Source organism: Micromys minutus (genome assembly GCF_963924665.1).
Source record: "Micromys minutus genome assembly, chromosome: 11".
In the NCBI taxonomy this organism is placed as follows: Eukaryota; Metazoa; Chordata; class Mammalia; order Rodentia; family Muridae; genus Micromys; species Micromys minutus.
The window spans coordinates 28,634,528-28,658,828 of NC_137980.1; the positions used below are offsets into that span (position 1 = coordinate 28,634,528).

General features: G+C 44.5%; 1 protein-coding gene across 3 annotated transcripts in view; it reads left to right on the forward strand.

The window, feature by feature from the left end:
- Positions 1 to 24,301, forward strand: part of WDFY3 (WD repeat and FYVE domain containing 3) — a 217,632-nt gene that overhangs the window by 89,848 nt on the left and 103,483 nt on the right. For all 3 annotated transcript variants that reach the window (XM_080924896.1, XM_080924897.1, XM_080924898.1), the window contains exons 5-10: positions 2,849 to 2,972; positions 9,949 to 10,058; positions 13,662 to 13,823; positions 17,883 to 18,075; positions 19,147 to 19,333; positions 21,439 to 21,605. In XM_080924896.1, the coding sequence (XP_080781022.1) occupies positions 2,849 to 2,972; positions 9,949 to 10,058; positions 13,662 to 13,823; positions 17,883 to 18,075; positions 19,147 to 19,333; positions 21,439 to 21,605 (943 nt within the window). The remainder of the gene's footprint in view (positions 1 to 2,848; positions 2,973 to 9,948; positions 10,059 to 13,661; positions 13,824 to 17,882; positions 18,076 to 19,146; positions 19,334 to 21,438; positions 21,606 to 24,301) is intronic.

Here is a 24,301-nt window from a genome sequence, read left to right on the forward strand (position 1 = left end):
ATTCAAATAGACTATGTGTTTTGTTGAATTTTTTATATCCCCTCCCCCTCCCCACTCCTCTCTCAATGTGACATAGGTTAACTTAGCTGACCCTTAATCCCCTTAACTGTGAAGGGAAAAGGGTAATGGCCCCTGCTCTGTCTGTACATGTTAGATTCTTAATTAGTGACTTCTTAAGCATTTGAACCCTCTAGAAACACAGTACATCCTTGTTATTTCTAAGTGTTGTTATTATTGGATGTGTTATACAGTGGTTTATGTTCCTCAGATCTGTCATCCCCCCAACCCACAGTCTGGGTCACAAATAGCACAAATTTTTATTGCACAACCACTGTTTTTGTATTAAATGTGCTGAGTTTGAGTCTCCTTGACTATCTTTCTTGATTGGTGGGGGTCCTTGAGTGAAAGTTTGAGAGAAAGACAGAGAGAGAAAGAGACAGAGACAGAGAGAGCATGTGCCAAGAACCCAAGTCTCCTCACAGCTCCATGCTTGCTTCTTCCCAGCACATTTATGTGGTGTTGCTTTGTTTGGTTGAAGGCGGTGAAGCATCGCTGGTGTTCATACAGTTACTGCAGTCAGGTAGAAAGAACACGATTCTGTTGCCCCCTTTACCCGCACCGAGGTTTTACGCGATGGGTTCTTCCATCTTACCTTGGTCCAGGCCACCTGGACTCTCCATCCTCTCTACTGTGACCTCATCTGGGCTTTGAGGGCTTTGCACAGCTCTGCAATAAAATTCAAGTGTGTTTGAATCACGACATTTTATGCTATAGAAGACGTGACTTTTTTAATGAACCTTTCTTCAACTCTTATAAGCGGTAAGAATTCAAGTGTGCATCTTTAAGAGGTGTTTGAATATTTATCTTTTTTGTAATTTGTTGCGCAACTATGTTACTTATTTAACAAGTGATAGATTTAACTAAAAGTATTCCTTTGTCACGGACTCATAGCAGGGGACTGGAGAGATGGTGTGTCAGTGAGGGGCTGGAGAGATGGTGTGTCAGTGAGGGACTGGAGAGTTGGTGTGTCAGTGAGGGACTGGAGAGATGGGTCTGTAATTGAGGGCACCGGCTTCTCTTGAAGTCCTCCGGCCTCCATTGACTTGAGGCATCCGTGTCTTTATGCACACAGTGCATGAAGTGCAGACAAACCACATACGTATGAATAAATCACTTTGTTTTTTAATTTAAAAAACTGTATGGGGGAGGGTGCGGGGGGGGGGGGAGTGCCAGGTGGTGCGTGCCTTAAGTCCCAGCACTCAGCAGGCAGAGGCGGGTGAATCTCTGAGTTTGAGATTCTGGTCTCAGTCTGAGCCTGGTCTACAGAGTGAGTTTCAGGACATCTAGGGCTACACAGAGAAACCCTGCCTCAGAAAACAAACAAACAAACAAACAAAAAAGCAGAAAAAACAAGGAAAGAAGGAAAGCCAACCTTCTAGCAGGAAAAAAAATGAGGAATTCTGTAAAAACAGTTTGTTGTTTGAACCCATAAAAATTCCTCCTGTGCAGCTGCTGGAACAGGTTACTCCTTGAGCAGAGCAGCCTCTGCACACGTTTTCTGTTATGTTTGACTTCATCTGAAGCAGTATCAGGATGTAGGAAGAAACCTCTTCCATTAAAACTGTATTGTGGGCTTTTCTGCATATGTCACTAGGCTCTGTGCAATAAAGTCTTTTATTCTGTGTATGGAAAATTCCACATACATATAGAATTCATGTATGACAGGTTCTGAGAAGTTCACATGCATACATGTATGGCAGATGCTGAGACATCCACATGTGTACAGTATACATGTATGATGATGGTGGGTGACGGATAGGAGAAGTATGACTGACTAGGTTTTTCTCTTTTGACGAATTGAGCCAAAACTTGTGAGCACAATATGGGTCTCCGTGTTGTTCTGGCTCTTTATTTGCTGGTTTGCTTTTGAGACAATGTCTTACTATGTAGCACAGACTGGCTCTGGCCCTGGGCTCCCATCTCAGCTTCAGAGCTGGGGTAGAGTTGTGTATGTTCCATCCTACTTTCAGCCCCAGTGTTCCTTTAGCCCTCTCCAGGTAGTATTTGCTTGTAGGAACAGTCTGTATAAACAACCAGCCTTACACTCAGGGAGCACTCCTGCAAAAGCATAGTGTGCTGTTGGCTTGGGGAAGTGTGTGAATTGTGTTTGATCTCTTTATAGTGACATTGGAATAGTAACAGTATAAAGACCGTATTATAAAGGGGAACTGTTGTGACAGCCTAAAGACAGAATTCCCACTAAATCTCTCTGTAGTTATTAAGACACTACTTTTCTTATGACTGGCTGCCCAGCTTTCATTTCCTCTTTGCTGAGCCCACACCAGCTTATCTGTAAAATTACTTATTCCAAAGTTTATTCGTTGTAAATTTTCTCGAAAGTAATTTTATTTATGAGCTTTCTGTCCATTTCTTTGTCGTTTTCGTGACAGCCTTATGTTATGGATGGCTGTGGTTAGAGTTCAGAAATTTCTGAAGTATCACATGATGGGGAGAGCTCCGCTCAGTGTCCGTCAGCCCCTGTTTCTTCCCATCAAAGAACCCTTCCTTTTGTGACATCTCTCTGAGGTCACAGTTAGGTTTCCTCAGAGAATAGTTGTGTTTTCTGAGGTTGAGATTTTTCCATATGACTTAGTTAATCATATACGAGGTACACTCATATGTATAAAGACGTGGCCAGATATGATCTTTCAAAAGTCACGATAGGTGTGAGCAGGTCCAGAGTAAATGTAGCTGGACTTGATCTTCAAGTTAGGTCACATTTTGAACTTAATAATTTAAAAAAACTTAAAGGGGCGGTACCTCATTAGATATGTTCTTTCATTTACAGGTTTTTGGAAATGCTCCACCAAATACAATGACAGAAAAATTCTCGGACCTTCTGCAGTTCACAACGCAAGTCTCCCGATTAATGGTGACGGAGATTCGGAGGAGAGCTTCAAACAAATCCACAGGTACTTACAGAAGCAGACCTACGTGGAGGGCAGGCAGCTCTCTAAAAGTGCTGTTGAAATTCAGTGGGAGGGAGCGTACAGTCTGCAATCTGTCCATCCGGTTTTTCCTCTTCATTCTTGCTACCTTTCTGTATTTTGATCAAAATGAGCTTTTGCAACCTGCAGAGATGTCTGTGCTTGCGCCCCTGTCCTGACCGACCTCCTCCCAGCCTAGATAAGTGACACTTCCTTGGTGGAATGTTCTTGACTGCTGTAATCAAAACATTTTTTCACTTTCTCCAAACTTCTCAGCTTCTTAAGTTGTGTGTGAGTCTGTGTGTGTGTGTGTGTGTGTGTGTGTGTGTGTTTTTCCTGTTACACCATAAGCAACTTAAGGACTGTTCTGTTTATCTTTTTCAGCTTGACAAAAGCTACAATCACTTGTGATGAGGGAACCTCAGTTAAGAACAATGTCCTCACTGGATTGACATGTGGGGTGGTTACTTGATTACTGATTGATGTGGGAGGCTCACTAAGAGGAGGCAAACAGCTCTCTAAAAGAAAGGTCATGCTACCCCTGGACCCATGGTCTTGGATGGTATAGGAAACCAGGCTGAGCAAGCCAGTAAAGAACATTCCTCCATGGCTTTTGTTTCCATCCCCTGCCTTGAGTTCCTCCGACTTCCCTGGGTGATGCACTCTTGCTTAGAAGGGAAAGATGAAATGAACGTTTCCTCTACAAGTTCCTTATGGTCATGTGTTGCAGCCCAGGAACAGGAAGCCCAAGTCAGGAGTTAGGTGGGCAAAGCCATTTCGTAGGAGCCGGGAACTTGTGGCTAGGATTGGGTCAACAACCCTTCTTTCAACAAAAAGTCTGTGTCTGGAATCTGGTGCCCTGAGATCAGAGTAAAGTTCTCTTGTTGAGCCATTTGTTGGTGTTTTTCTCTTAATGAAAGAAAGATTTCCCAGAGAATTATTCAGACTCTGCTTAGAAGACACATCTGACTTGAAAGCCAACGGGAGAGAAGGAGGAAGGTGTACTTTCTATATTAAGTTTCTGTGTACTGATGATTTTTCTGCTTTAAATAGCCCCCTTCTTTCCCTGAACTCCACTTGGAGAGAGAGAGCTAGCCAGCTCTCAGGACTTTTTTAATGTGTGCACTCACTCCATTGTGAGGGACTCACCCTGCTTTCTTCCCAGAAGCCTCATCTGTGTGTGGTGTCTCAGTGGGCAGCTCAGACCAGAGCAGTGGCATCTCAGCTAACAGAGTTAAGGATGTGATCTGAGATAGTCATCTTAACCCAAGCCTTTTATGTGCTCTGTGGAGTAATTAGAATGTCTTTAATTGAGGTTTAAATCCATTCGTGTGAGGAGATACAAAAGTGATTCAGTGAATAGATTTGAAACTGATGGTTACATTTATACCTGGAAGCATCTAATGAAAGGAAAAGTTAAAGCGTCTGACCCCATTCCCTCCTGCACCAAAGGTGGGATGAGATCCTCTTGTTCTAGTTAATTTTGTCAGAACGAAGATTTGTGATGTAAGATTTGTGTGGCTTTAAACATGCGGCAGGGAAGGAAACATTTCTCTGATGTTAGTTCCAGTTGTTGCAGTAATAATAAAAACCACTCCCTGTGGTTCTCTGACCCGGGTCTCGCTCCTTGGCATTAGTTCCAGCACTGTGGGACCATGAGATCTAACATTAATTCATCCCAGCCGCTCCATGGTACTCCCTGCTCTCTCTGACCCAGTGTGGTACCTTGCCACGTTGCTCCATCTCATAGTTCTCTTGGTGGGTTGTTACTACACCAGGCCCACACATCCCGATTCCATGGCAAGCTTGATGCTTCCCACCACTGCACCTTCTCTCTCAAACTCAAGTCACCACATGAAGGAAAACACCACACAATTAGACTCTGATCCAATAGATATGATATAATTTTCCCATCTAGACAGCACAAATCATCCTGTACACACCCACCCCTCATAAAATATCCATAGCAACCTGTATCTATGCAGAGATGCTCAGAGAGGAATATCCACATCTGCCTCCATGTTTCTTCCCGTTCCTTCTCCTGGCTTTGGCTCCTCCCTCTCATAATAAAACTCTGTTCCCGCCCATCCTTCCTTCTCATCCAATGACAGGCCTTGTTTTATCTTGTACCTGCCTTCTTGCATAAGCACATCATCTTACATCTGGGTCATTGCATTTTTCATACAGATGACAGCTGAGATTAGGAAACTTTCCAGGCTTGTTTTACTGGCTTTTCTGTCATCGTGGTTGATGTCCTTTAATGTTGAGCCACCTGTGGGAAGACACAGTGCTAACTACAAATTTATTTCTTTACTCCCTTCAGGATGTTATATGCATAAGACAGTCTTTTGGGTAAGATGGCAGATGTCTCAAATAGAGAGTGTGTTTCACTCTTAATTACAGTAGTAGTTATTTTAAGTTTTAATTTTGAAGTATTTATAGCCTCCCCCCATCCCCCAGCATAGCAAGAATTCAATACAATAATGCAAGAATCTCAGGATGCCTTATTTACTTTTCCCATTCCTGGCCTCCCATCATTAAGGGATTTTTAAGGTTATTATATTTTGTACATTTATATAATATTTAGCTTTGACATAGTAAAGCTTAGATTTCCTAAGAGTTCGCTGTGAACAGTTACATCTTCAGTGTATCATGGATGGCACTGCTCCAGGTAGAGACAGACCCTGATTAAACCAGTAGCTCGGTTCTCAGTGGCAGCATGCCCGGGATAGAAAGGCTGGTTCGTGATGGCACACATGGTCCTCCAGTGACAGGGTTAAAGACTTGTTGTGGATCCCCACTTAGACATCCCAGCCTTTCTTTCCAAGCTGAAAAACAATGCACTGAGCTGTCCTCCAGGGAGTTCAGAGCCACGGTTGTCAGGTAATTCCCTCCCCAGGGCATGTATGCAGGCAGATAAAAAGAAGCAAGTGCAGACAAGGGCAGAGTCGTGGAAATGTGAGACTTTCAGACCTGGTTTCTTTGTTTTTTTTGTTTTTTGTTTGTTTGTTTGTTGGCTTGGTTTTGATTTTTGTGAGAGAGCCAAGGATATTTAGGGCTTTTAAAAAATCCATTAATGAAGTAAGTGTAGTAATAGTACTAATTTGACTCACACCGTCTTGCTGAAGCATAAAGTGCCTTCAGGGTGCTTCACAAAGGGAGGGAGGGGTGGATTTCACCAGTTTCTCTACCTTTGTCTCTGGAACTCACTGGTAGTTTCTGCTCTGCCGGAACTTAACATGTCTTAAGGTTGTGTAGTTCTTTGCCTGTTAACCTAATTCAAGCTCTACTACCTCCATGTTCTGTGTTTCCCTTTTGTTTCCCTTGCTATGCGTGGGAGTGAAGGTGTGCCTTCACTAACACAATAACCCTTAAGTCACCGAGGTTCAGCTGAGATTTAAATGTCTTGACGTTAAAGATAGACACAAGGTTTGTGGCTAGAGGTCAGGGCTTTGGCTTTCCCCTGAGCTACATCCTCAGCCTGGACAAAAAGTCTTAAAGATGCTATAAATGAAGTTTATGCTTACATGGCCTGCGTCCTCACTTAAATAGAAAGTGGGGGGACCCCTTTGATTGTAAATGACAATAGATGGAGATCGGCAGGGTAAAGTGAAAGGTCCTGTGTACATTTGTTGTATGAGGATATAGTTTGTTTCTTGTTACAGCCTAAGATTATTGTCTTTAGTTACCAGTGTGTTTGTGCATGTGATCTCAGATGCCTTTGGAGACCAGAAAAAGGCAGCTAAAGCCCAGGAACTTGTGAGGTCTCCCTTTCGGGTGCTGGGAATTGAGCTGAAGTCCTGTAAGAACAAATATGTAATCAACCAGCAGACTCTGCGGCCTGATAACTGATTTCACCAGGGAAGTTTGGGATTTCTCCACATCACCCTGCCACAAAGGGCCTTTCATCATTTCGGATACATGATTCAAAGCTAGGCACCAGTTGCACCTCACCGCTGCTACAGCTCAGGTCTTTCCTGCCTCCTCCAACAGAATTGCTCAGCAAAGGTGTTCCAGCGACGCGGTGAAGGATTATGCTGACTTTGTCTTTTTGGTTTATTTCCACTATTTTAGTGTTCATCCAAATGTATTTGAAATCTGTGCATGTCTATGGTCTTTGGCCCTGCACACCAGGGAAATGAGAATGCTCTGGCCTGTAGAGTTGATTTAGCTCTTTAAGAACCTGCTTTCTCCCGTGCGAGTAGAACTGGAGAACTGCAGTGTTGTTAGTGGGCCAGAGCGCTGGGGATAGACGCGGTCAGAAGTACAAGTCAGAGTCTAAAGATGCCGCACCGTGAAATTGGAGGTGCACAGCTGAAAATAACAGTTGCCCAGCTATAAAGAGTGCATTTGGTCTGCTTTGGCCAGGAGTCTCAGCTACCTGGGGACATGTTTACCTTTGGACTCTGAGAGAAGAGGCATATGGTTCCTGACCCCGTCAGTGGCGTCTTTGTACCCTTGCAAGAGATAGTCTCAGTTAGATTTTTGCAACAGTTCCCAGCTACAGTTGTGGAAGCAGGTTGCTGAGGGACGACGATCTTTCTTCTCTGTGTAATGACAATCACACATGAGATTGTCTCGATGTGTGACATGCAAGCTCCTTTTTCCCCTTAAGGTTGAGGAATCCCAGCTGCCCACAGTGAGTTGGATCTGTGTGACACTTTGACATCTTTCCTATGCTCTGGTATGGCTGCCCGTTGGCAGGTACTTACTGAGCACACTCTTAGTGGCAGTGCTGTGACCAGGACCACAGATTACCAAGGCTTCATGAGGAATAAGGACTGGAGCGTAAGTTAACAAGCACAGGAAAAGTCACCACACCACCTGTAGCTTCTCAGGTACTGAGTTTCTCTTGGCTGCCCTGGCTTCACTTTTTTTAGATCATGTACGAGTGTGCGAATGTGCATGCACGTATGCACACACATGTACACACATGTTGAGATCAGAAGCCAACCTGGGGTTTGTTGTCTGGGTATTGCTCACTATGTGTGTGTGTGTGTGTGTGTGTGTGTGTGTGTGTGTGTGTGTGTGTGTGTATGTGTGTGTGTGTGCATATGTATGTATGTATGTATGTATGTATGTATGTATGTATGTATGTATGTATATGTGTATTTTGGACATGGTCTTACTGGCCTAGAACTCAACATAAGCTGGGCTGGCCAGTGAGCCCAGGGAGCTGCCGTTTCCACTTCCTTGAGTTTTAATCACTTGCCATTCCTGTCTCTCTTCCCTTTCCTCTCTCACTGAAACCCTCCTTCCCAACGAGCCTCTTCTGTGTTTGTGTCTGTTTCGTCCCTAACCACTGACTGAAGAGAGTGATGCCCTTTTCCCCGCCTCCACCACAGTCTCCCAGGTCAGGGCTCTCCTGACCCTCCCCTTCTGTGAATGTTGAAGGCCCAGCCGGAGACAGAACTTCTGCATTGGCCAGGTTCGGAAGTCCAGACTCCACATCCACACGCACGGACACATCTCTGTTCCTGTTCTCTCTTTTGTTAGCACAGACCCTGGAGGCCACACTCAGGCCCTAGTGCCTGCACAGTGAGAACCGACCACTGAACTCTCCAGTACCTTCTCTCTCTCTCTCTGTCTCTCTCTGTCTCTCTCTCTCTGTCTCTCTCTCTCTCACTCTCTCTCTCTTTCACACACACACACACACACACACACACACACACACACACACACACACACTAGACAGCTTGGGTTTAAGTGTGAGTTTACTGTTGGCAAATTACTTATCTTGCCCATTTTGTGATTTTTACCAGAAGGGGCTTATTAATAGAAATAACTCATCCCCTTCTGTGAAAACTGAATAAGCTAGAACACGGATCCTGAAGATGGGCTTATACAGCTCAGGAAGAACAAACAATTTGATGTTTCCTGTTAAAATATCTTCAAGTGCGGTATGACAACCATGCCCAGCACGGCATTGTGTGTAAGATTTGAATTATTACCTAAGCAAACACGTCTGACTCTGTTCCAATGAAGAGAAATAAGACACCCCGAGGCCTTACCTCTAGTCTGCTTTCTTCCCCAGTGTGAAGTGCGTCCCGGCATCTTCCCCAGCCCTTCATGAGCCACTACAACCTGACAGATTTTATTCATGCCAGATCTTAAAATTGGCAAACTGATAAAATTAAGAGGATGTCTAGAGAGTTCTCCATTTTTTTTCATGTCTCTCTAAAATGTCTCTCTAAAAATGACTTATTAGGAATACATTTTACATGTGTCCAAAGTGCACCGTAGGCATGAGGGGGCAGCTTGTGGGAGTCATTTATCGAGTCCAATCATCATTCTCAGCAATACCTGCTGAGCCATCCTGCCAGTCCCGGCAAGTTTCTAAGTCTCACTCTTTCCCCATGCTAGTCTCTTATAGTCTGTGTACTCAGTCTCCTATGGTCACCCTGGCGGCATCTTACTCTTACCCTGTGGGCCTCTTGTCACTTGCCTCTTGGTCCGTGCACATAGGGCTTTTGGGCTATCAGCCCTAGTTTGTCTTCCCTTGTTCCGCCTGACCCAGATCAAGTTCCACCCTCTGCTTGCCTGCCTTGGGAATTTCACATTTACCAGTCACATCAGTGCTCAGACAGCTGAGAGCGTAGTTGCTTGCTGAGCCCTGTGGTGTCGAACTGGATCCTCTGTCCCTCTGCTCCATTTCTCTGCTTCACCTCCCCAATGCTTAGCCCTGGGCAGCTGTGGCTCAGGACTTGCCTCCTCTTTCAGTGCTGTGAAGGGATTATCATGGGCTATCTTGAAGTAACTTTTTACATTTTCCACCATTTGTGATACAAGAGGATATATGTACACAAACCCATCCATTAAAAGATTGCGTTTAATGTTTTCATAGAGAAAAACTAATGCTGCTGTAAAATGTGTGCTTGTGGCCCTTTCCCTGGTATGTTTTACGGGTGTTTTAAGTTTATAAAGGATTTCCCTATTTATTAGCTTTTCTTCGGTTTTATAGAGGCTGCAAGTCGGGCCATAGTCCAGTTCCTGGAGATCAATCAGAGCGAAGAAGCCAGTAGAGGCTGGATGCTCCTAACAACAATTAACCTGCTGGCATCCTCTGGTCAGGTGAGTGCGCAGGGTTTGTGATGGGCAGCCGAGCCCTTCTGAGGGATCGGGATTCTGTGACCGTTGTTTCTGGTCTGCGGATCCGGCTTCTGTGCTTCTTGGACGGCTTTGTGAGCCGCTGCTTCCTGTTTCCATGTTGTGAGGTGTTGCGTGGCTCAGGCAGCGTCCCGCCTTTGTCGTGTTGCAGTTCATACAATCAGACCGTAGTGGAGCACGGTACACAGCAGGATGGCGGTCATTCCACAGGTGGCCAGAGGGAAGTCGCCAGCACAGCCAGCATGCCTGAGTCACGCTAGGAAACTTCAGGCTTGAAAAATGTACTCCAGTAAACTCATAAGCTAATGAATGAGACAGAGAATGTTGACAAGCATTTCTGGGCTTTTTGAGGAGTAGTATTTTGAGGTTCAGGATGGTGTACGTTTTCACCTGGTTTATTCTGAAGACTCCTCTATCTCTCCCGACTTGCCTTAAGTCTCTGCCCTCATCTTTGCAGAATGCCTGCAGGAATGAGCCATTTGTACACCTTACCTCATTCTTGGGATGAGAAGGCTTTTGCAGTTTTTCTAAAATCTGGAGTATGGGTACCTATCAGAAGGAAAACTAATACGGTGCCTGTTTCCTAAATTCAGTGGACTTAGAAAGCCCACAGCCATTAGCAATGTGACTTAGGATAAAGGTGACCCAGAGACAGTGAGTACCGTTAGCAGCTACAGTGTTAAAGCTCTCCCCAGCCTGACTGCAGCACCTGGGCCTCTTCCGAGGGACAGTCCATGTTCTCTGCAGCGTACTGTTCCGTCTGTACCCACACACTCCGTTAGAGATCCTGCTGCACCAGCTTGTCCTGACTTCAGAACTTGAACTGTTTACGTTCAGCATAGAAAGCCCTGCATCCCAGCTCTCCCAAGTCCCAGGCCACTCACCCTGAGGGACCTCCAGATAGTCCTAGCATGGACTAGCATGTCAGTGACTGTGACTGTACTAGAAACGTTCCCATGTCCATCTGCTCTTGATGATGCCTCCATACCACAGCACCACAATTTGATTTAAATACCTTATCATTATATGCTATTTAAATGTTAACATTGAAGTGAAATAATTCCATTCATGCCCTATGTGTTAGGGCTTCATTGAAGTGTTTCTGACTGGTAATACTTCCTAAAAATGCCTAGGATTGCCATCTTCTCGTTGTGAGCGGACTGTTGTACTGTAACACTACAGAAACTCACCACATGTAGAGGAGCTGGGTACTTGAGTGCACAGGCAGCTTTTCTGCTAAGAAAAGAGCCTGGCATGTTGGTACACACCCATAAACAAGACACTGAGGCAGGACGATGGAAAAGTGTGACGCCAGCCTGGGCTAGACAGTGAGTTAGAGGCCAGCCTGGGCTGTGTAATGAAACCAAGTCTCAAAAACAGGAAAAGAGTCTATTGGCGCCTTAGTCACTTACAGCGTAACAGCTGGGAGACGCCAGTTCAGATGCCAGGTTGAGTAAGCGGAAGTGGAAACCGTACTGCTTTGCATGATGGGAAGGGGAAGCTAGTGATGATTTGACTGGAAAATGATGCACTTAAAAAGTAAATTCCGTGCTGTGCCTTAGGCTGCTGCTTCCGTGTGAGTGCTGTTTTCTGCTGGCACCATTGCGAGACCAAGATGCTGACAGTCCTGACTCTAATAAAGGAGTCAGAGAGAGTATCGTGATGTGTGGTGATGGCCCTTGACAGCAGAAGTGCTGGGACTAAATGTTTTGAGGGTTTGGGGAAGCTAGAGAAATGGCAAAGGTTTCAACTATCTGTTAGATACCTGGTGCTGCGGGGTGTTGAGAAGCAGGGAGTCGAAGCTGGAGAGCGCAGAGGGCCTGCAGAAATGATGCTATCAGTGTTGCCACTGCTCTTGAAGCTTTCTCTCCAACCCATTGCTCACTACTGTATTTGATCAGGCTTCATCTCTCCTGTGGCTTTCTGTATGAGTTGCCATAGCGATGTCTCTGCTCGTTTATGGTCTGTGCTACTACAGGCTGATTTGACTGCTTCACTTGTGTTTTGTTGGTAATAGTGCACTGGGTGCCAGCCATTGGTTGAGGAGAATGCGAGCCCGTGTTTATTTTGAGCAAACCCTCTCAGCCAGCTCTCCCACCTACAGTGAGACTCAGTTGCTCTCTCTGTAGTGTGAGGACCGCACAGTACTGGTGTCATCTGTACAGCCTGGACTCTGAGGAATGAATCACGGACCTGGGAACCTTTTGTTTGTAGAACAAGGAGTCACTAGTGTGGGTTTCAAGTGTCTGCATTTTGGACTCTTGAGTTCCTCAGTTTTGCTGCCGTGTGGTCTGACATCCTGGGTGTCTTTGGTTGGCATTTTTCCCTACTTGTTTTAATTATTTGTAATCTCTATTTCATCCAGACATTGTTGACCGTTCCCATTCCTGTTAGGTTGTATGTAGTGGCCCTGGCAGGGGGATTGTGTGTCAGAGTTACTTAGATCTGCCAGTGCCCGAGTGGGATCCTTTGAGAGCGAGGATCCCCAGTCTTTGCAGACAGCTTTGGAACTTTCTATGTACTGTCTTACGCACACTCAATAAATCTGTCTGATGAGAAAGCAAACAAGTGAACTGGAAGATAATACCAGTTCCTCCTGTAGCATAACCTCAGGCCACACTGCTCGTGGACTTTGTTAGTGACATCATACTTCTTACCAGTAATGAAACGATTCCTAAAAGCCTGTCTATAATTTCTCCTTGTGAATCTTTGTCATTTGTATTGGTGATGGCTCTGTCTCTCAGATGTCCTTCCACCCAGGAATACCTAACAAGAATAAAGAAAACATGGTAGTACAACCAATACTAACATACAACTTAGCAGTTCACACCTATTGATTGATTGGTTGATTGATTTTTTTTTTTTTTTTTTTTTTTTTTTTTTTTTTTTGTTGTTGTTAATGGGATTAGGCTCAGGGCAAGAATTCTGCCCCCAAGTTCATCTCCAGCCCTGTTCTAATTTTTCTTTTGAGACAGGCTCTCAGTAAGTTTGACTAGATTAGCCTGTTTTCCAGATAAACCAAACTTGGGGTCCTCCTGCTTCTGCCTTCTGAGTCTGGGTAGCAAGGATCGCAGCCTATGCCGCCTGGCTTAGCTTTTGTGTGTGTGTGTGTGTGTGTGTGTGTGTGTGTGTGTGTGTGTGTGTGTGTGTATTCTGTTATTTTAGCTATGATATTTATCCTGAGGTATATGCGCAGTTCTATTAACTGTGAGAGAGAGCCAGAAAGGAAGAGCAGGAAATTGGGTAGTTTCACCATTTGTTCTGATTAAGTGTGGTCTTCTTAAATTCCGCAAGTTTGTGTTCTTAGAAGCAAGTCGCTTCCTAATCAATAAGCAACACACTTAATAAATAAGGTACTGTGTGGCCAGCAAGCCAGTGTCAGCATGTGATTGAAGCAAGTTTGTCCAAATGGCAAACTGACCGCTGGGCAGCCTGAGGTCGGTTTGACTTCCCCGCTGCACATAGGCGTGAGCGCGGCTGGTAGATTGTCGCCCTGTCTGTCCTCAGCTGTCCCATCACGGTTGTTCTGTCCGTGTATCTACTCACTTCTGTTGGTTTGTTTTCCAGAAAACCGTGGACTGCATGACAACGATGTCAGTGCCTTCCACCCTGGTTAAATGTCTGTATCTGTTCTTTGACCTTCCACATGTGCCTGAGGCAGGTGGAGGCGCACAGAACGAGCTACCTCTAGCGGAGCGCCGAGGACTGCTCCAGAAAGCTTTTGTGCAGGTAAGGAAACTGCTCATTTGCATGCTTGTTTCTGGAACAGTCTTTAAAACGAACCAGAGCATGTCCCATCTGGTCTGCTTTGTCTTGTTCTGTGTTTTAATCGGCTCTCACCCGTGTAGGCTAGGCTGACCTCCAGCCGGCAGCCTGTCTCAGGTTCCAGGAGCAAGCACACCCCATACTTGGTTGCTTCTTCCCCTTTTCATAGAATCTCATTCTGTTTTTTATGATACGGCTTTCCTCCTAACTACATCTCCATGTCAACGCAGAAGGAAATATGGAAATACTTTCTGGGGTGTTCGGAGACATGTTAGGTGTTGTTGCATTTGTTCCTACTAACAGATCCAGCTGTTAAAATTACATTTGAAGTATCAGTAATTTAATTTAATTTAATTGCTGAAGAAAATCATTTTTGACGAGTTTATCATATTGAGACTTGGGGAATATGTTTTATAATGACAAGAACGTCCATGTGATTTCGATTTATATATAGGATTCTCTGAGCTTGTAAATACTGAATATTCTCAACTATACTGGCAACTGCCACTTCTCTCCCACTGGCTATGGCCACCTCCCACTGGGCACTGCCATCTCCCACTGCCACCTCCCACTGGCTCCTGCCAGCCTCTGCACTTTGGAAAGCCCCTTTTATCACCACCACTGTCCTTTTGTAGGACAGTGGAAAAACAAACGCTTAAAAGACTGTTAAAAAGTGGCCGGCTAATATAGGTATCCCATATAGTGTTCTTTTGCAGGAAAAAAAAATTTAAACAAGCAACCCACAAACATTGAGACTATAGAATGTCCATGAGCCTAATATAACTTTTTAAAAAGCACTTTTATTTCTAAAATAAAAACACTGAGTGATAAGTTTATTCAGAAAGAGAAACACTGAAATTCGGACGTGTCCATTGCACAACTGTGGGTATCATTAACACTGCAGACCATTGTCATCCTGCGATAAAGATGGCCAACTTGGTGACATTTTTTTAAATCGTCAACAAATGGCAAACCAATAGTAACATCTTTGTGTGTAGGTTTCCGAAGTCATGTGACCGAGGGTGTAGCTTTTTCATCCTTGTGACCTACAGGGTGAGAAGAATGTGTGCCTAAAGGCTTTTGAGTTTGGAGCTGCAGTTCTCTGCTTACCACAGGCTAGACTTTAAGAGCAGCCTATTACTGTTGCCACTAGAGCAGAGGCTGACTCAAGAGGCCAGTGGCTCTGTGCTGGATGAGGCCACATGGCTGTAGATGGTGGTCACTCTGAAAAGGTGCCACCGCAGCAAGGACAAAGGGACAGCTGCCATATGGCTTAGATCACCAACCTGAGCACCAACTCAGTGACTGTTTGGGAGGCCTGGAGATGTAGCTCAGTTGGTAGACTGCTTGCCTAGCAGGCAAGAAGTCCTGGGCTCAGTAGCCCCAAGACTCACCCACACTTTGTGGTAGTGCACACCTGTAATCCTAGAAGGCAGGAGGGATGGGGTCAGATCTTCAGGATCAGACCCTGTACCAGTGGGATTCAAAGCCATCTTGTGCTAGATGAAACCCAGCTCAAACTAAACAAACAAATCTTCTGGACACTTGGTGCAGTGAAAACTAACTTGAATTAACGTTTAATGCTTCATGTCGTGTGACTTGAGAAGCTGTTTAACCTCAGAGCTTTTTCTCTTCTCCAGAATGGTTGGTTAGATGGGCAGATGTTGGATTGAGTGAAGGAATCTGTAACTTGGAACTAAAGCTGTTGGGAGATCTTGCTGATGGGCTAACATTGGCGCCATTTCAACCCAATTTAACCCTTTTTAAATAGTAATAATAAAAATTAGCTAAGACCCTAAGCTGTGGTGGAAGCTGATTTTCTAATTCTAGCATCTACATAAGCATAATTCATGATTTCTTGAAGAACTTAGTTAATGCCCCCGTGTTGGAAAGCAGTGGGTGATGACCATGAATTAGCACAAGGCTCATGTTAATGCTTTGCAGTTGTTGAGTGCTAAGGAGCAAAGGAAAGCTTCAGCCAATCTCTCCCTTTACACTATGAGGTCTGATGTCATGTGTATGACCTATGGCAGGTACCCGTGGAGAGGACCTTGTCACCTCACGCCCATGGGGAGGACCCCATCCGTCCTCTCCCTGCTCAGTGCTCCTTCACAGCTCCAGTCCCTTTGTTTCCTGCCATCCCAGGCAACACACCCTATCTATCGTTTTTCTCAGGAAACTAATTGAGACAGCTTATTAAATGTTTCAAGCTAGATGTAGTCTCCGCGTTTGTGTTATATGACAGATGGTTGCCGCTTCGTGCAGGCATTCCCTGTCTGGTCGATGTGAACAGTCCTTCCTGCACCTCGCTTGGTTGCCCTTTGTAAAGCACTGTGGGGGAGGAGAGGCAGGGGCATTAGACTGCACTTCCAGCTCGAGGGAAAGGATTGGGCTAAATGATTTGCAAAAGTCATTTTGAGGGTAAAGTTGGGAGCCAATATCTTTGGGCTCAGCAGTGAAGGAATCATTGAATCTAGTTGACTTTGAGAGCAGGGATTTAGTGTGGGTTTTATTTCCTAGTTTTTACTATTTTGGTTTGTTTTCTGTTGTGAATTAGAGAGATGGCATCTGTCCTTCTAGTCACATAAGGAAGCACCACAAGCAGAAACAAACAAAGCTGACATCCTCTGTGTGCAGCCTCTCCATGCTGTGTCTGCTTGGGCAAAGGATGCATGCACACAGACGTTCCTCCAGACCTTTGTAGAGAAGGTGCCTGTGTCTGCTAACCATGAGAACCTCTCACCAGCTCGCTCCTCAGCGCTCTCTCTTCCTGCGGGGTAGCAGCTGTGACCTGGGAAACCTGTATTATTTAAGAAAATGTTGGCTTTGAGGAGGACTAGGGGAACTTAGCTTTGCAGGCACGGTATTTCACATGCTCCCTTTCTTTAGTTCATTTAGTGACGTTCTTACTGACCTCAAGATAACCCACATTTCATACAGAACTCTTTTCAACTGACAGAAATAATTTTGTAGTATTTTATATCTCAAAAAAAAATTTAGCTAAGGGAGTTTAGCACTGAGAAAAGAAGTTAACTGTCCCTGATGTTGAAAGCTCACAAGGGACCGTTGAGGGCAAAAGCTATTGGACTTGTTTTGTGGAACAGACCCTGATGCATCAAGAGTGGGCTCAGAGGTCACAGTTAGAGTCTCATTTCTGGAAGGTTGAGAGTGGAGGTTCTCAGCCTTCCTAATGCTGCCCCTTTAATGCAGTTCTTCGTGCTGTGGTGACCCCAACCATAAAGTTTTGTTGTTGTTGTTGATGGTACTTCATTACTATAATTTTGCTACGGTTACAAATTGTGATGTGAATATCTGTGTTTTCCAATGGCCTTATGTGACCCCCCCCCCCGCAAAAGGTCATGACCCACAGGTTGAGAACTGCTGGTCCAGAGTCTTCCATTGAAAACAAGAATTCAGGAAGTTTCTTTCAATTACATGTAACTAAAGATACTTTCAAATTATGATTGCACTCTTTGAATATATTCTTGTATATGAACTGAAAACAGTGTAGCGCTCGCTTTACTTCAGGTATTTTGCCAGTGCCTTTTAAAGCAGGAAACTATATTTTACCAGTGCAAATAAAGAACTAAATTAGAAGGTTAAAACTTCCAGTTGTGATATATACCTTGAATTACAACACTGCAGAGGCAGGAGGATCTCTGACTTCCAGGCCAACCTGGTCCACAATGAGTTTCAGGACAGGCTGAGCTGTTCGGAGAACCTTGTCTCAAAATACCAAGAGAGAGCTAAAGTGCTGACCATGGGACACCGTGCGGTATTCCTTGTCCTGATTCCAGCTGAGGCATTCAAAGATATAAGGGAGACTAGAGAGGGACTGTCTTTTAAAGGGGGCTTTCTTTAGCACACTCTTAGATGTGTTTGTAGCATTCCTATGAGCAGTGGTCCTGATGTCCCGAGTACCTTAGCGCCCTCTCTGAAGCTGAGTGATGTTTGGTCTCATGGTTTCTGCCCTGCCTGCTGCCATGGTTCTCGACTGCATCCTCTCCCTTCCTTTACCTTTAGATCTTAGTAAAACTCTGCAGTTTCGTTTCTCCGGCGGAGGAGCTGGCCCAGAAGGACGACCTGCAGCTTTTATTCAGTGCAATAACCTCTTGGTGCCCCCCCTATAACCTGCCGTGGAGGAAGAGTGCGGGGGAGGTCCTCATGACCATCTCCCGCCACGGGCTGAGCGTGAACGTGGTGAAGTATATACACGGTGAGGACCACATTGTCTTCCTTCTTTCTCTTGTCATCTCTAAGTTGCCAAAGGTTGGCCTTTCAGTTAACTGTGCATAGATTTGACAGGTATTGTTTGTCTGAGGTAAGAAATAGAGAATTCAAGCCTCATTTTTGCACAAAGTGATTTTCTGTCCAATCTGGATGCGTTAGTGAGACCCTTTTCCAAAATGAAAGGAAGGCAAAAGCTGAGAGGAACCTGATGTAGACCACCTGACCAGCCTATGAGAGAGTATGCACAGTCTCCAGGATTCCGTCCGTATTGCCATAAGGAAAATAATTATTTGGTTTGTTGGGTCTTTCCAATGCAAGACATTTTCATAGGTTTCACATAACAGATATGTATAAGTTAAAATTACTTCTTCATTGTATGGATACTCAGCTTTAATTTTGAGTAAGTTGTCATTGACTAGTTGTTCTTCTACAAAAAAAAAAAAAAAAAAAAGAAAGTATTTCCAAGTGCTATAATGGAAAGGACCAGGATTGGTACCGGACACCCCAAGACCAAGTTTTCAGCACTAGGGAGATTCTATTCAGCACCATTTTCCCTAGAGGGATAGAGGGCAGGGGATGAGAAACAGAGTCAGGAGATAGAGGATGAGGGAGAAGGGAAGGGATATTTGCCCCTGCCTCTGAAGAGAGAGGAGACAGATGTGGCCCATGGGCAAATACATGGCAGTTCAAAAAGGGAAAAAGAAACCCTGTGTTAGGATGAGTCTTTAATTTTGATTGGAGCCAAAGGGAACCTTTGATTGCTGGGTAGGACTCAAAAGAGGAACCAGCCAATAAGGAATAGACGTTGGAGGCTAGCTTCAGGAATGTAATCTAACGGTTTTAGCAAGGCAGAGAGAATGGGGGAAGGGCAAGCCTGCTAGAGCCATGTTTGCCATGGTTGGACCTGTTAGAACCCTACAGTTATTGCCAGTGTTTCTGAAGCTATTGTACCATGTTACACACACATTAAAACTTGATACTTCATTAAGCACTCTTTTTCTTAGGCAAGATATAACACATACTCAAATAATACGTACTTACTTTTTCATCCTTACAGAGAAAGAATGTCTGTCTACGTGTGTTCAGAACATGCAGCAGTCAGATGATCTGTCCCCCCTTGAAATCGTTGAGATGTTTGCAGGACTTTCTTGTTTCCTCAAAGACTCCAGTGATGTTTCCCAAACACTTCTGGATGATTTTCGGATATGGCAAGGATATAATTTTCTTTGTGACCTCTTGCTCAGGTAAACCCCACAACTTAAGAATGCATTTCAGATTTGATGGAATGGTGGGATAATCAGAAGTCAGTAAACACTTCTGCACTCTTGGATGTCTTGTTGGCTTCGCTCCCCTTTCATTCCTTGTCTCTTTCAGAGGACAGGAGGTGAGTTTTGAGTGAGCGGGTCAAATGCAGAGCACAGTGCTGACTTTAGATTTAAACAGGAGAGCAGAGAGACCTCTTTCCTAGGAACCAGAGAAATGGCCGGAGAATCAGTTAGCCTGGCTCTCAAGTGTGAACTTCTGATTAATTACAGCTTTCCTTTTCTTCCTTTTATAGTACTTGGTTGTGTGTGTGCCCACTCACGTGCATGTGCTTATAAGAGAGTTTAATTTTTTGATACTTCATTTATGAGTACTGCATTTGGGTCACCCCCCCCACCCCCATTCCTTATACATCCCCCTTCTCTCAAGTTTGTGGCCTCTTTAATTATTGTTAAACATATAAAGCCTCGTTATTTTTATTAAGGTAATTGCAAGAAGAACTAGGTAGAGACTGCACAAGTGTGTGCGCGCATAAGACAAATTAGTCACTGCTAAATGGTTTGCATCCTTTTCCAAACCAGTTTCACACATGGAAAATGGCTGGGTCCGTACTGTGTAGAAACTCAAGCATCCGCCTCACTAGCCGTCCCTTGGATGCTCATTACCATTTGCCGTATTACAAAACTGCACTAATTTGTAAACTTATCTCCTGCCATATCAGTTTATCAAGCAGTGTGTTCTGTTTGCTGCTGGCTGATATCAGTGTTTCTACACATACATCCCCATCTGAGAGAGAAGGTGTGTGAACATCGCCATCCAATAGTAATTGCTGTGTTCCTTTAGAGCACAGAACTGGATCCATAAGGGGGCAATTCAACCTTTCATCTGTGGTGAGAGGATAGGACTCTTATTAGCATGTTCTCTGCCAACGCCATGACTGGCTCTGAATGATATCAGAAGCATGTTTCTGGAAGAGAGCTTCTGCAGACACGGAGCACATATTCAACACTATTAAATGGGAAATAGGAGGCTGCATACCATTGTGAAGATGGTAGGAAAGTGAGCAGCGTAGAGACTGACTATAGTTGGAAGCTGCTTGAGAAACCACAGATGTGCGCTACCCTGACTGCGTCCTGCACAAACATTACTAAAGAGACTCTGTGTGCAGAAAGTCTGGGACAAGGCAGCGATTGGCAGTGGGGATGGACTGGGAGGTGAGAGTTGGGACAGACTTGATCACACACACAGATTCTGTGAAGACCTCAAACAATACTGGGGAAGCAAAGTGACACAAAAACACTTGTCAGAAACCTGCCATACACTGAGCTGTAGTGCTGACCCTGTCTTTTCTTCATTCCCAGCTTCTTGCATTTCCCAAGTTTATATGGACAAGACTTACTAATCTATAGTAAGGAAAGTCCCAGTGAATCTTACGCTTTAAGTGAATGAGACTCTTTCAAGCATTTTGTGTTGTTGGTAAAACCATAGTAAAAGTCACATCCACCACCTCAGAGGGCCTCTCATGACCTCAGGCTGGCTGCTCACATGACCTCAGAGGGACACTCATGACCTCTTGCTACCTGCTCTCATGACCTCAGAGGGACCTCTCAGGACGTCAGCCTAACTGCTTACATGATTTTGTTCGGGCTGCTTATGACCAGAGACAGCTGCTCAGAGGAAGTCAGCTTAGCTTAGAAGCTTGCTTTGGGTTCTCAGAGCTTTAGGCGGCAGTGTCCCTCCATAAACACATTTGGCACACACAGCTCTTAGAACTTCAAACATTGTCTGCCGAGAAGGTGTATTTACAAAAGCAAACAAGCCATCTTTGTATCAAAGATTAGTGGCTTATTGGTGACAGAACTTCAACGCTGTGCTTGTTGATCTGGGCATCTTCAAATTGCATCATAATGTAGAATAATAAACTCCTTAGATTTTTTTTTTAAAGTACACATTTATACGAGAAAAGTGCTAGATGCTTCTGTAAGTACTTTATACAATAGTTACTGAATCTGAGGTTGACAAGAAATTGTGTATCAAATTTAATATCAACCAGAGAGAGAAAGATTCTGAGTCTGACTTTTTCTAGGTTGGAGCAAGCGAAAGAGGCAGAGTGCAGAGATGCCTTGAAGGATCTTGTGAGTCTGGTAACCTCTCTGACCACGTATGGGGTCAGTGAGCTGAAGCCGGCTGGTGTCACCACAGGAGCCCCCTTCCTGTTGCCTGGATTTGCAGTCCCTCAGCCAGCAGGCAAAGGTGAGTTTTTACCATCGCAGTTCTGATTCCGAGCTCCTAGAAGTGGAGAAGGAGGGGGTTTGTCCCCTGGTGGCTGTTCCTTGTGGGCATCGCTGTCTGAACACAATCTGTCATTTTTCCTTAAAGTCCATGTCCAGCCTGCAGAAGGGTTTCCCCAGCCTTTAGTCTGATAGACAAACCGTTGAAAACACATTATTAAGTCAGGTGAGATTTGTGTTCTATTCACTCATTGGAAGCACGTTGTCATGTGTCGACCTCCTTGGATGTTGGCCTCTGTGTGTATCCTCTTTGTGTGGGTGGAGGTCAGCACACATAAATTCTGCATTCGGAAAGCTTGGGGTGTGAGTGCTTGTATTTCACTTAGAGCCATGCAAACCTAAGACAAAGAAGTTGCATTGTTTCATTTCGGTCAGGGGTAAGCTTTCTTACATTTTCCTACATTTTTATAGCATTTTGATCCTCAAGTAGTCAGGCTCAAACTTCCTTACAGAAAAACTTACTCCATAATTAAGAACATCTCATTATGAGCAGAATGTAGTGGCAAATATCTACAATCCCAGCAATTAGGGATAGGGGTAGGGAGATGATGAACTCAGGGTCAGTCTTAACTACACAGCATATTTGGGGACAGATTGGATTACATGAGACCAGCCCAAAATAGCAAATTAATGATGTAAGAATGTCAGGAATTGATTGGCTTTTTAAATGTCAATCTCCAGTAATAACCAATCTCCAAAATTTAAACTAGAACCCTCCTGTTGTTTGACACTCATTAAATATTTGATAGGATTGTGATGAACCTGTGTAAAATTTAACTGAGCAGAAATACCAACATATGTAGTAATTTAAATTTCACAGTAAAGTCTACTTTATGAAATCAACACTCTTGGTAAATGTGAATAGGTGGAGAATGGAGCTCACTGTTATACTGGGCTGGGCTATGCCTCAGAGCACAGGTTGACTGGTTAAAAGGTCCTCTGAAATACATGTAGGCTCTCACACACTGCAAGTTCCGTATTCTAGAACACAGAGTCATTTCTCCAAAATCTAATTTAAAACTTTGAGTATTTCACCTAACTATTTCTGTGAGCTGATAGAAAGATAGGTCTGCAGGAGCCAGTAAAATGGCTGAACAGGTAAAGGAAACTTGGCATGCAAGGGTAGCGATCTGAGTTCATCCCCAGGACCCAGTCAAAGGTGGGAGAAGAAAATCTACTCCACAAAGTTGTCTGTAAAAGTAACCTTTATTCTCCCTATGCAGTTGGTGTTTCCATGCCTCTGTCTGCTGACCTAGGTCTCGTCCTTGAAAGCCTCTACCCTTGTGCAATCTCATCCAGGCCTAGAGTGTGTTCAACCTCTGAGACTTACTACTGAATCAGCTCACCCCTTCCTAGTTCTTTCTGATTTCTCACTGGCTGGTCAACTCAGCTGTTCTGGCTCAAACTCCTCTCTAAGTTCATGAATTCAATCTGGCATCTCGTGGCCTCTCCTGAATTGCTCTGCCTGGCTTCATACTAACTCTGGCAATCTCTTCTACTCTTCTGGCTCCTTCTCATTCTCTGGCTCATTCTGTCTTCACCTGTGTCCAGTTTGTTCTCAATGTAACCTGTCTCTGTACTACTCTCCAAGTAAAAACTGCTTCCTTCCCCCGCCTCCCCCCCTTCCTCCCTTCTCTGCCCCACACCCTCATAAGTAGCTTCCGTTTCCTGCCTCCTCTTGTGAGAGTTGGTCATATCCTATTCCGTCAAATGTTTTTCTGATTTTTCTGCCACTCAATAAGACATAACTTTCAAACATAGGTGCTTCCTTCTACAGATTAACTTTACCTTCATTGTAGTTAGAGGTGTGGACTAAGGTCAAGTCTGTATTCCAGCCAGAGGGATTATGGGTGTGCGCTAAGGCTGAGCTACACTGCAACTAGAGACAGGGTTTTCCAGTAAAGAAACAGTTTTGGGGTTCACAGTGTGAGCAAATATCCTACAACAGTTGTCCTGACCTACAGACATATAGTTAAGTGCAGGATCATGTACTTTCAGGCACATGCACACATGCAGATGCATGAACATACCCCAAATAATAGTATTATGATAAATAGTGTAGCCGTAAGCATGGGTGTGCAGGAGTGTCTGTGGAATGCAGATGAGGAGACCTTCAGGCATTAACCCAGGAGTCGTATGTGGGGCATATGAAGATGGTTTTGTTTTAGTGTTTTGAAGAGCCATGTTGGTTTCCATGGTTGTGTAGGGCAGTCTCTGTCCCTCCCAGCGGATGTCAGCATTCCTCTTTCCCCACAGACTCATCAGCATTTATTGCTGTTCCTTGTCTTTTTCCCTCCCTCTCTTCTTCCCTCCCTCCCTCCCTCCCTCCTTCCCTCCTTTAGTTTTGAGTTGCTTCAGCGGAGCAGACAGCCCCACACTCACCTCCTTCACCTCCCAAGTGCTGGCCTCCCACACCCGACTCGTTGCTTTTCTTGGTGACAGTAATAAAGATTTTTCAAAGATATAAAAATGGCTGAGAAGTCAGACAAGTACTTGAAGTGGTTTTGAGCATTCTTAGCTCACATTTGTATTTCTATGATCTGCCTGAGCTCGATGTTTAGCTGACCACAGATAATAAAAGTATCTTCTCAAAAGAGATTGAATACGTGTGTGTGTTTTACTTCTTGTTCCTAAGATATATCTGTATGTTATAAATGA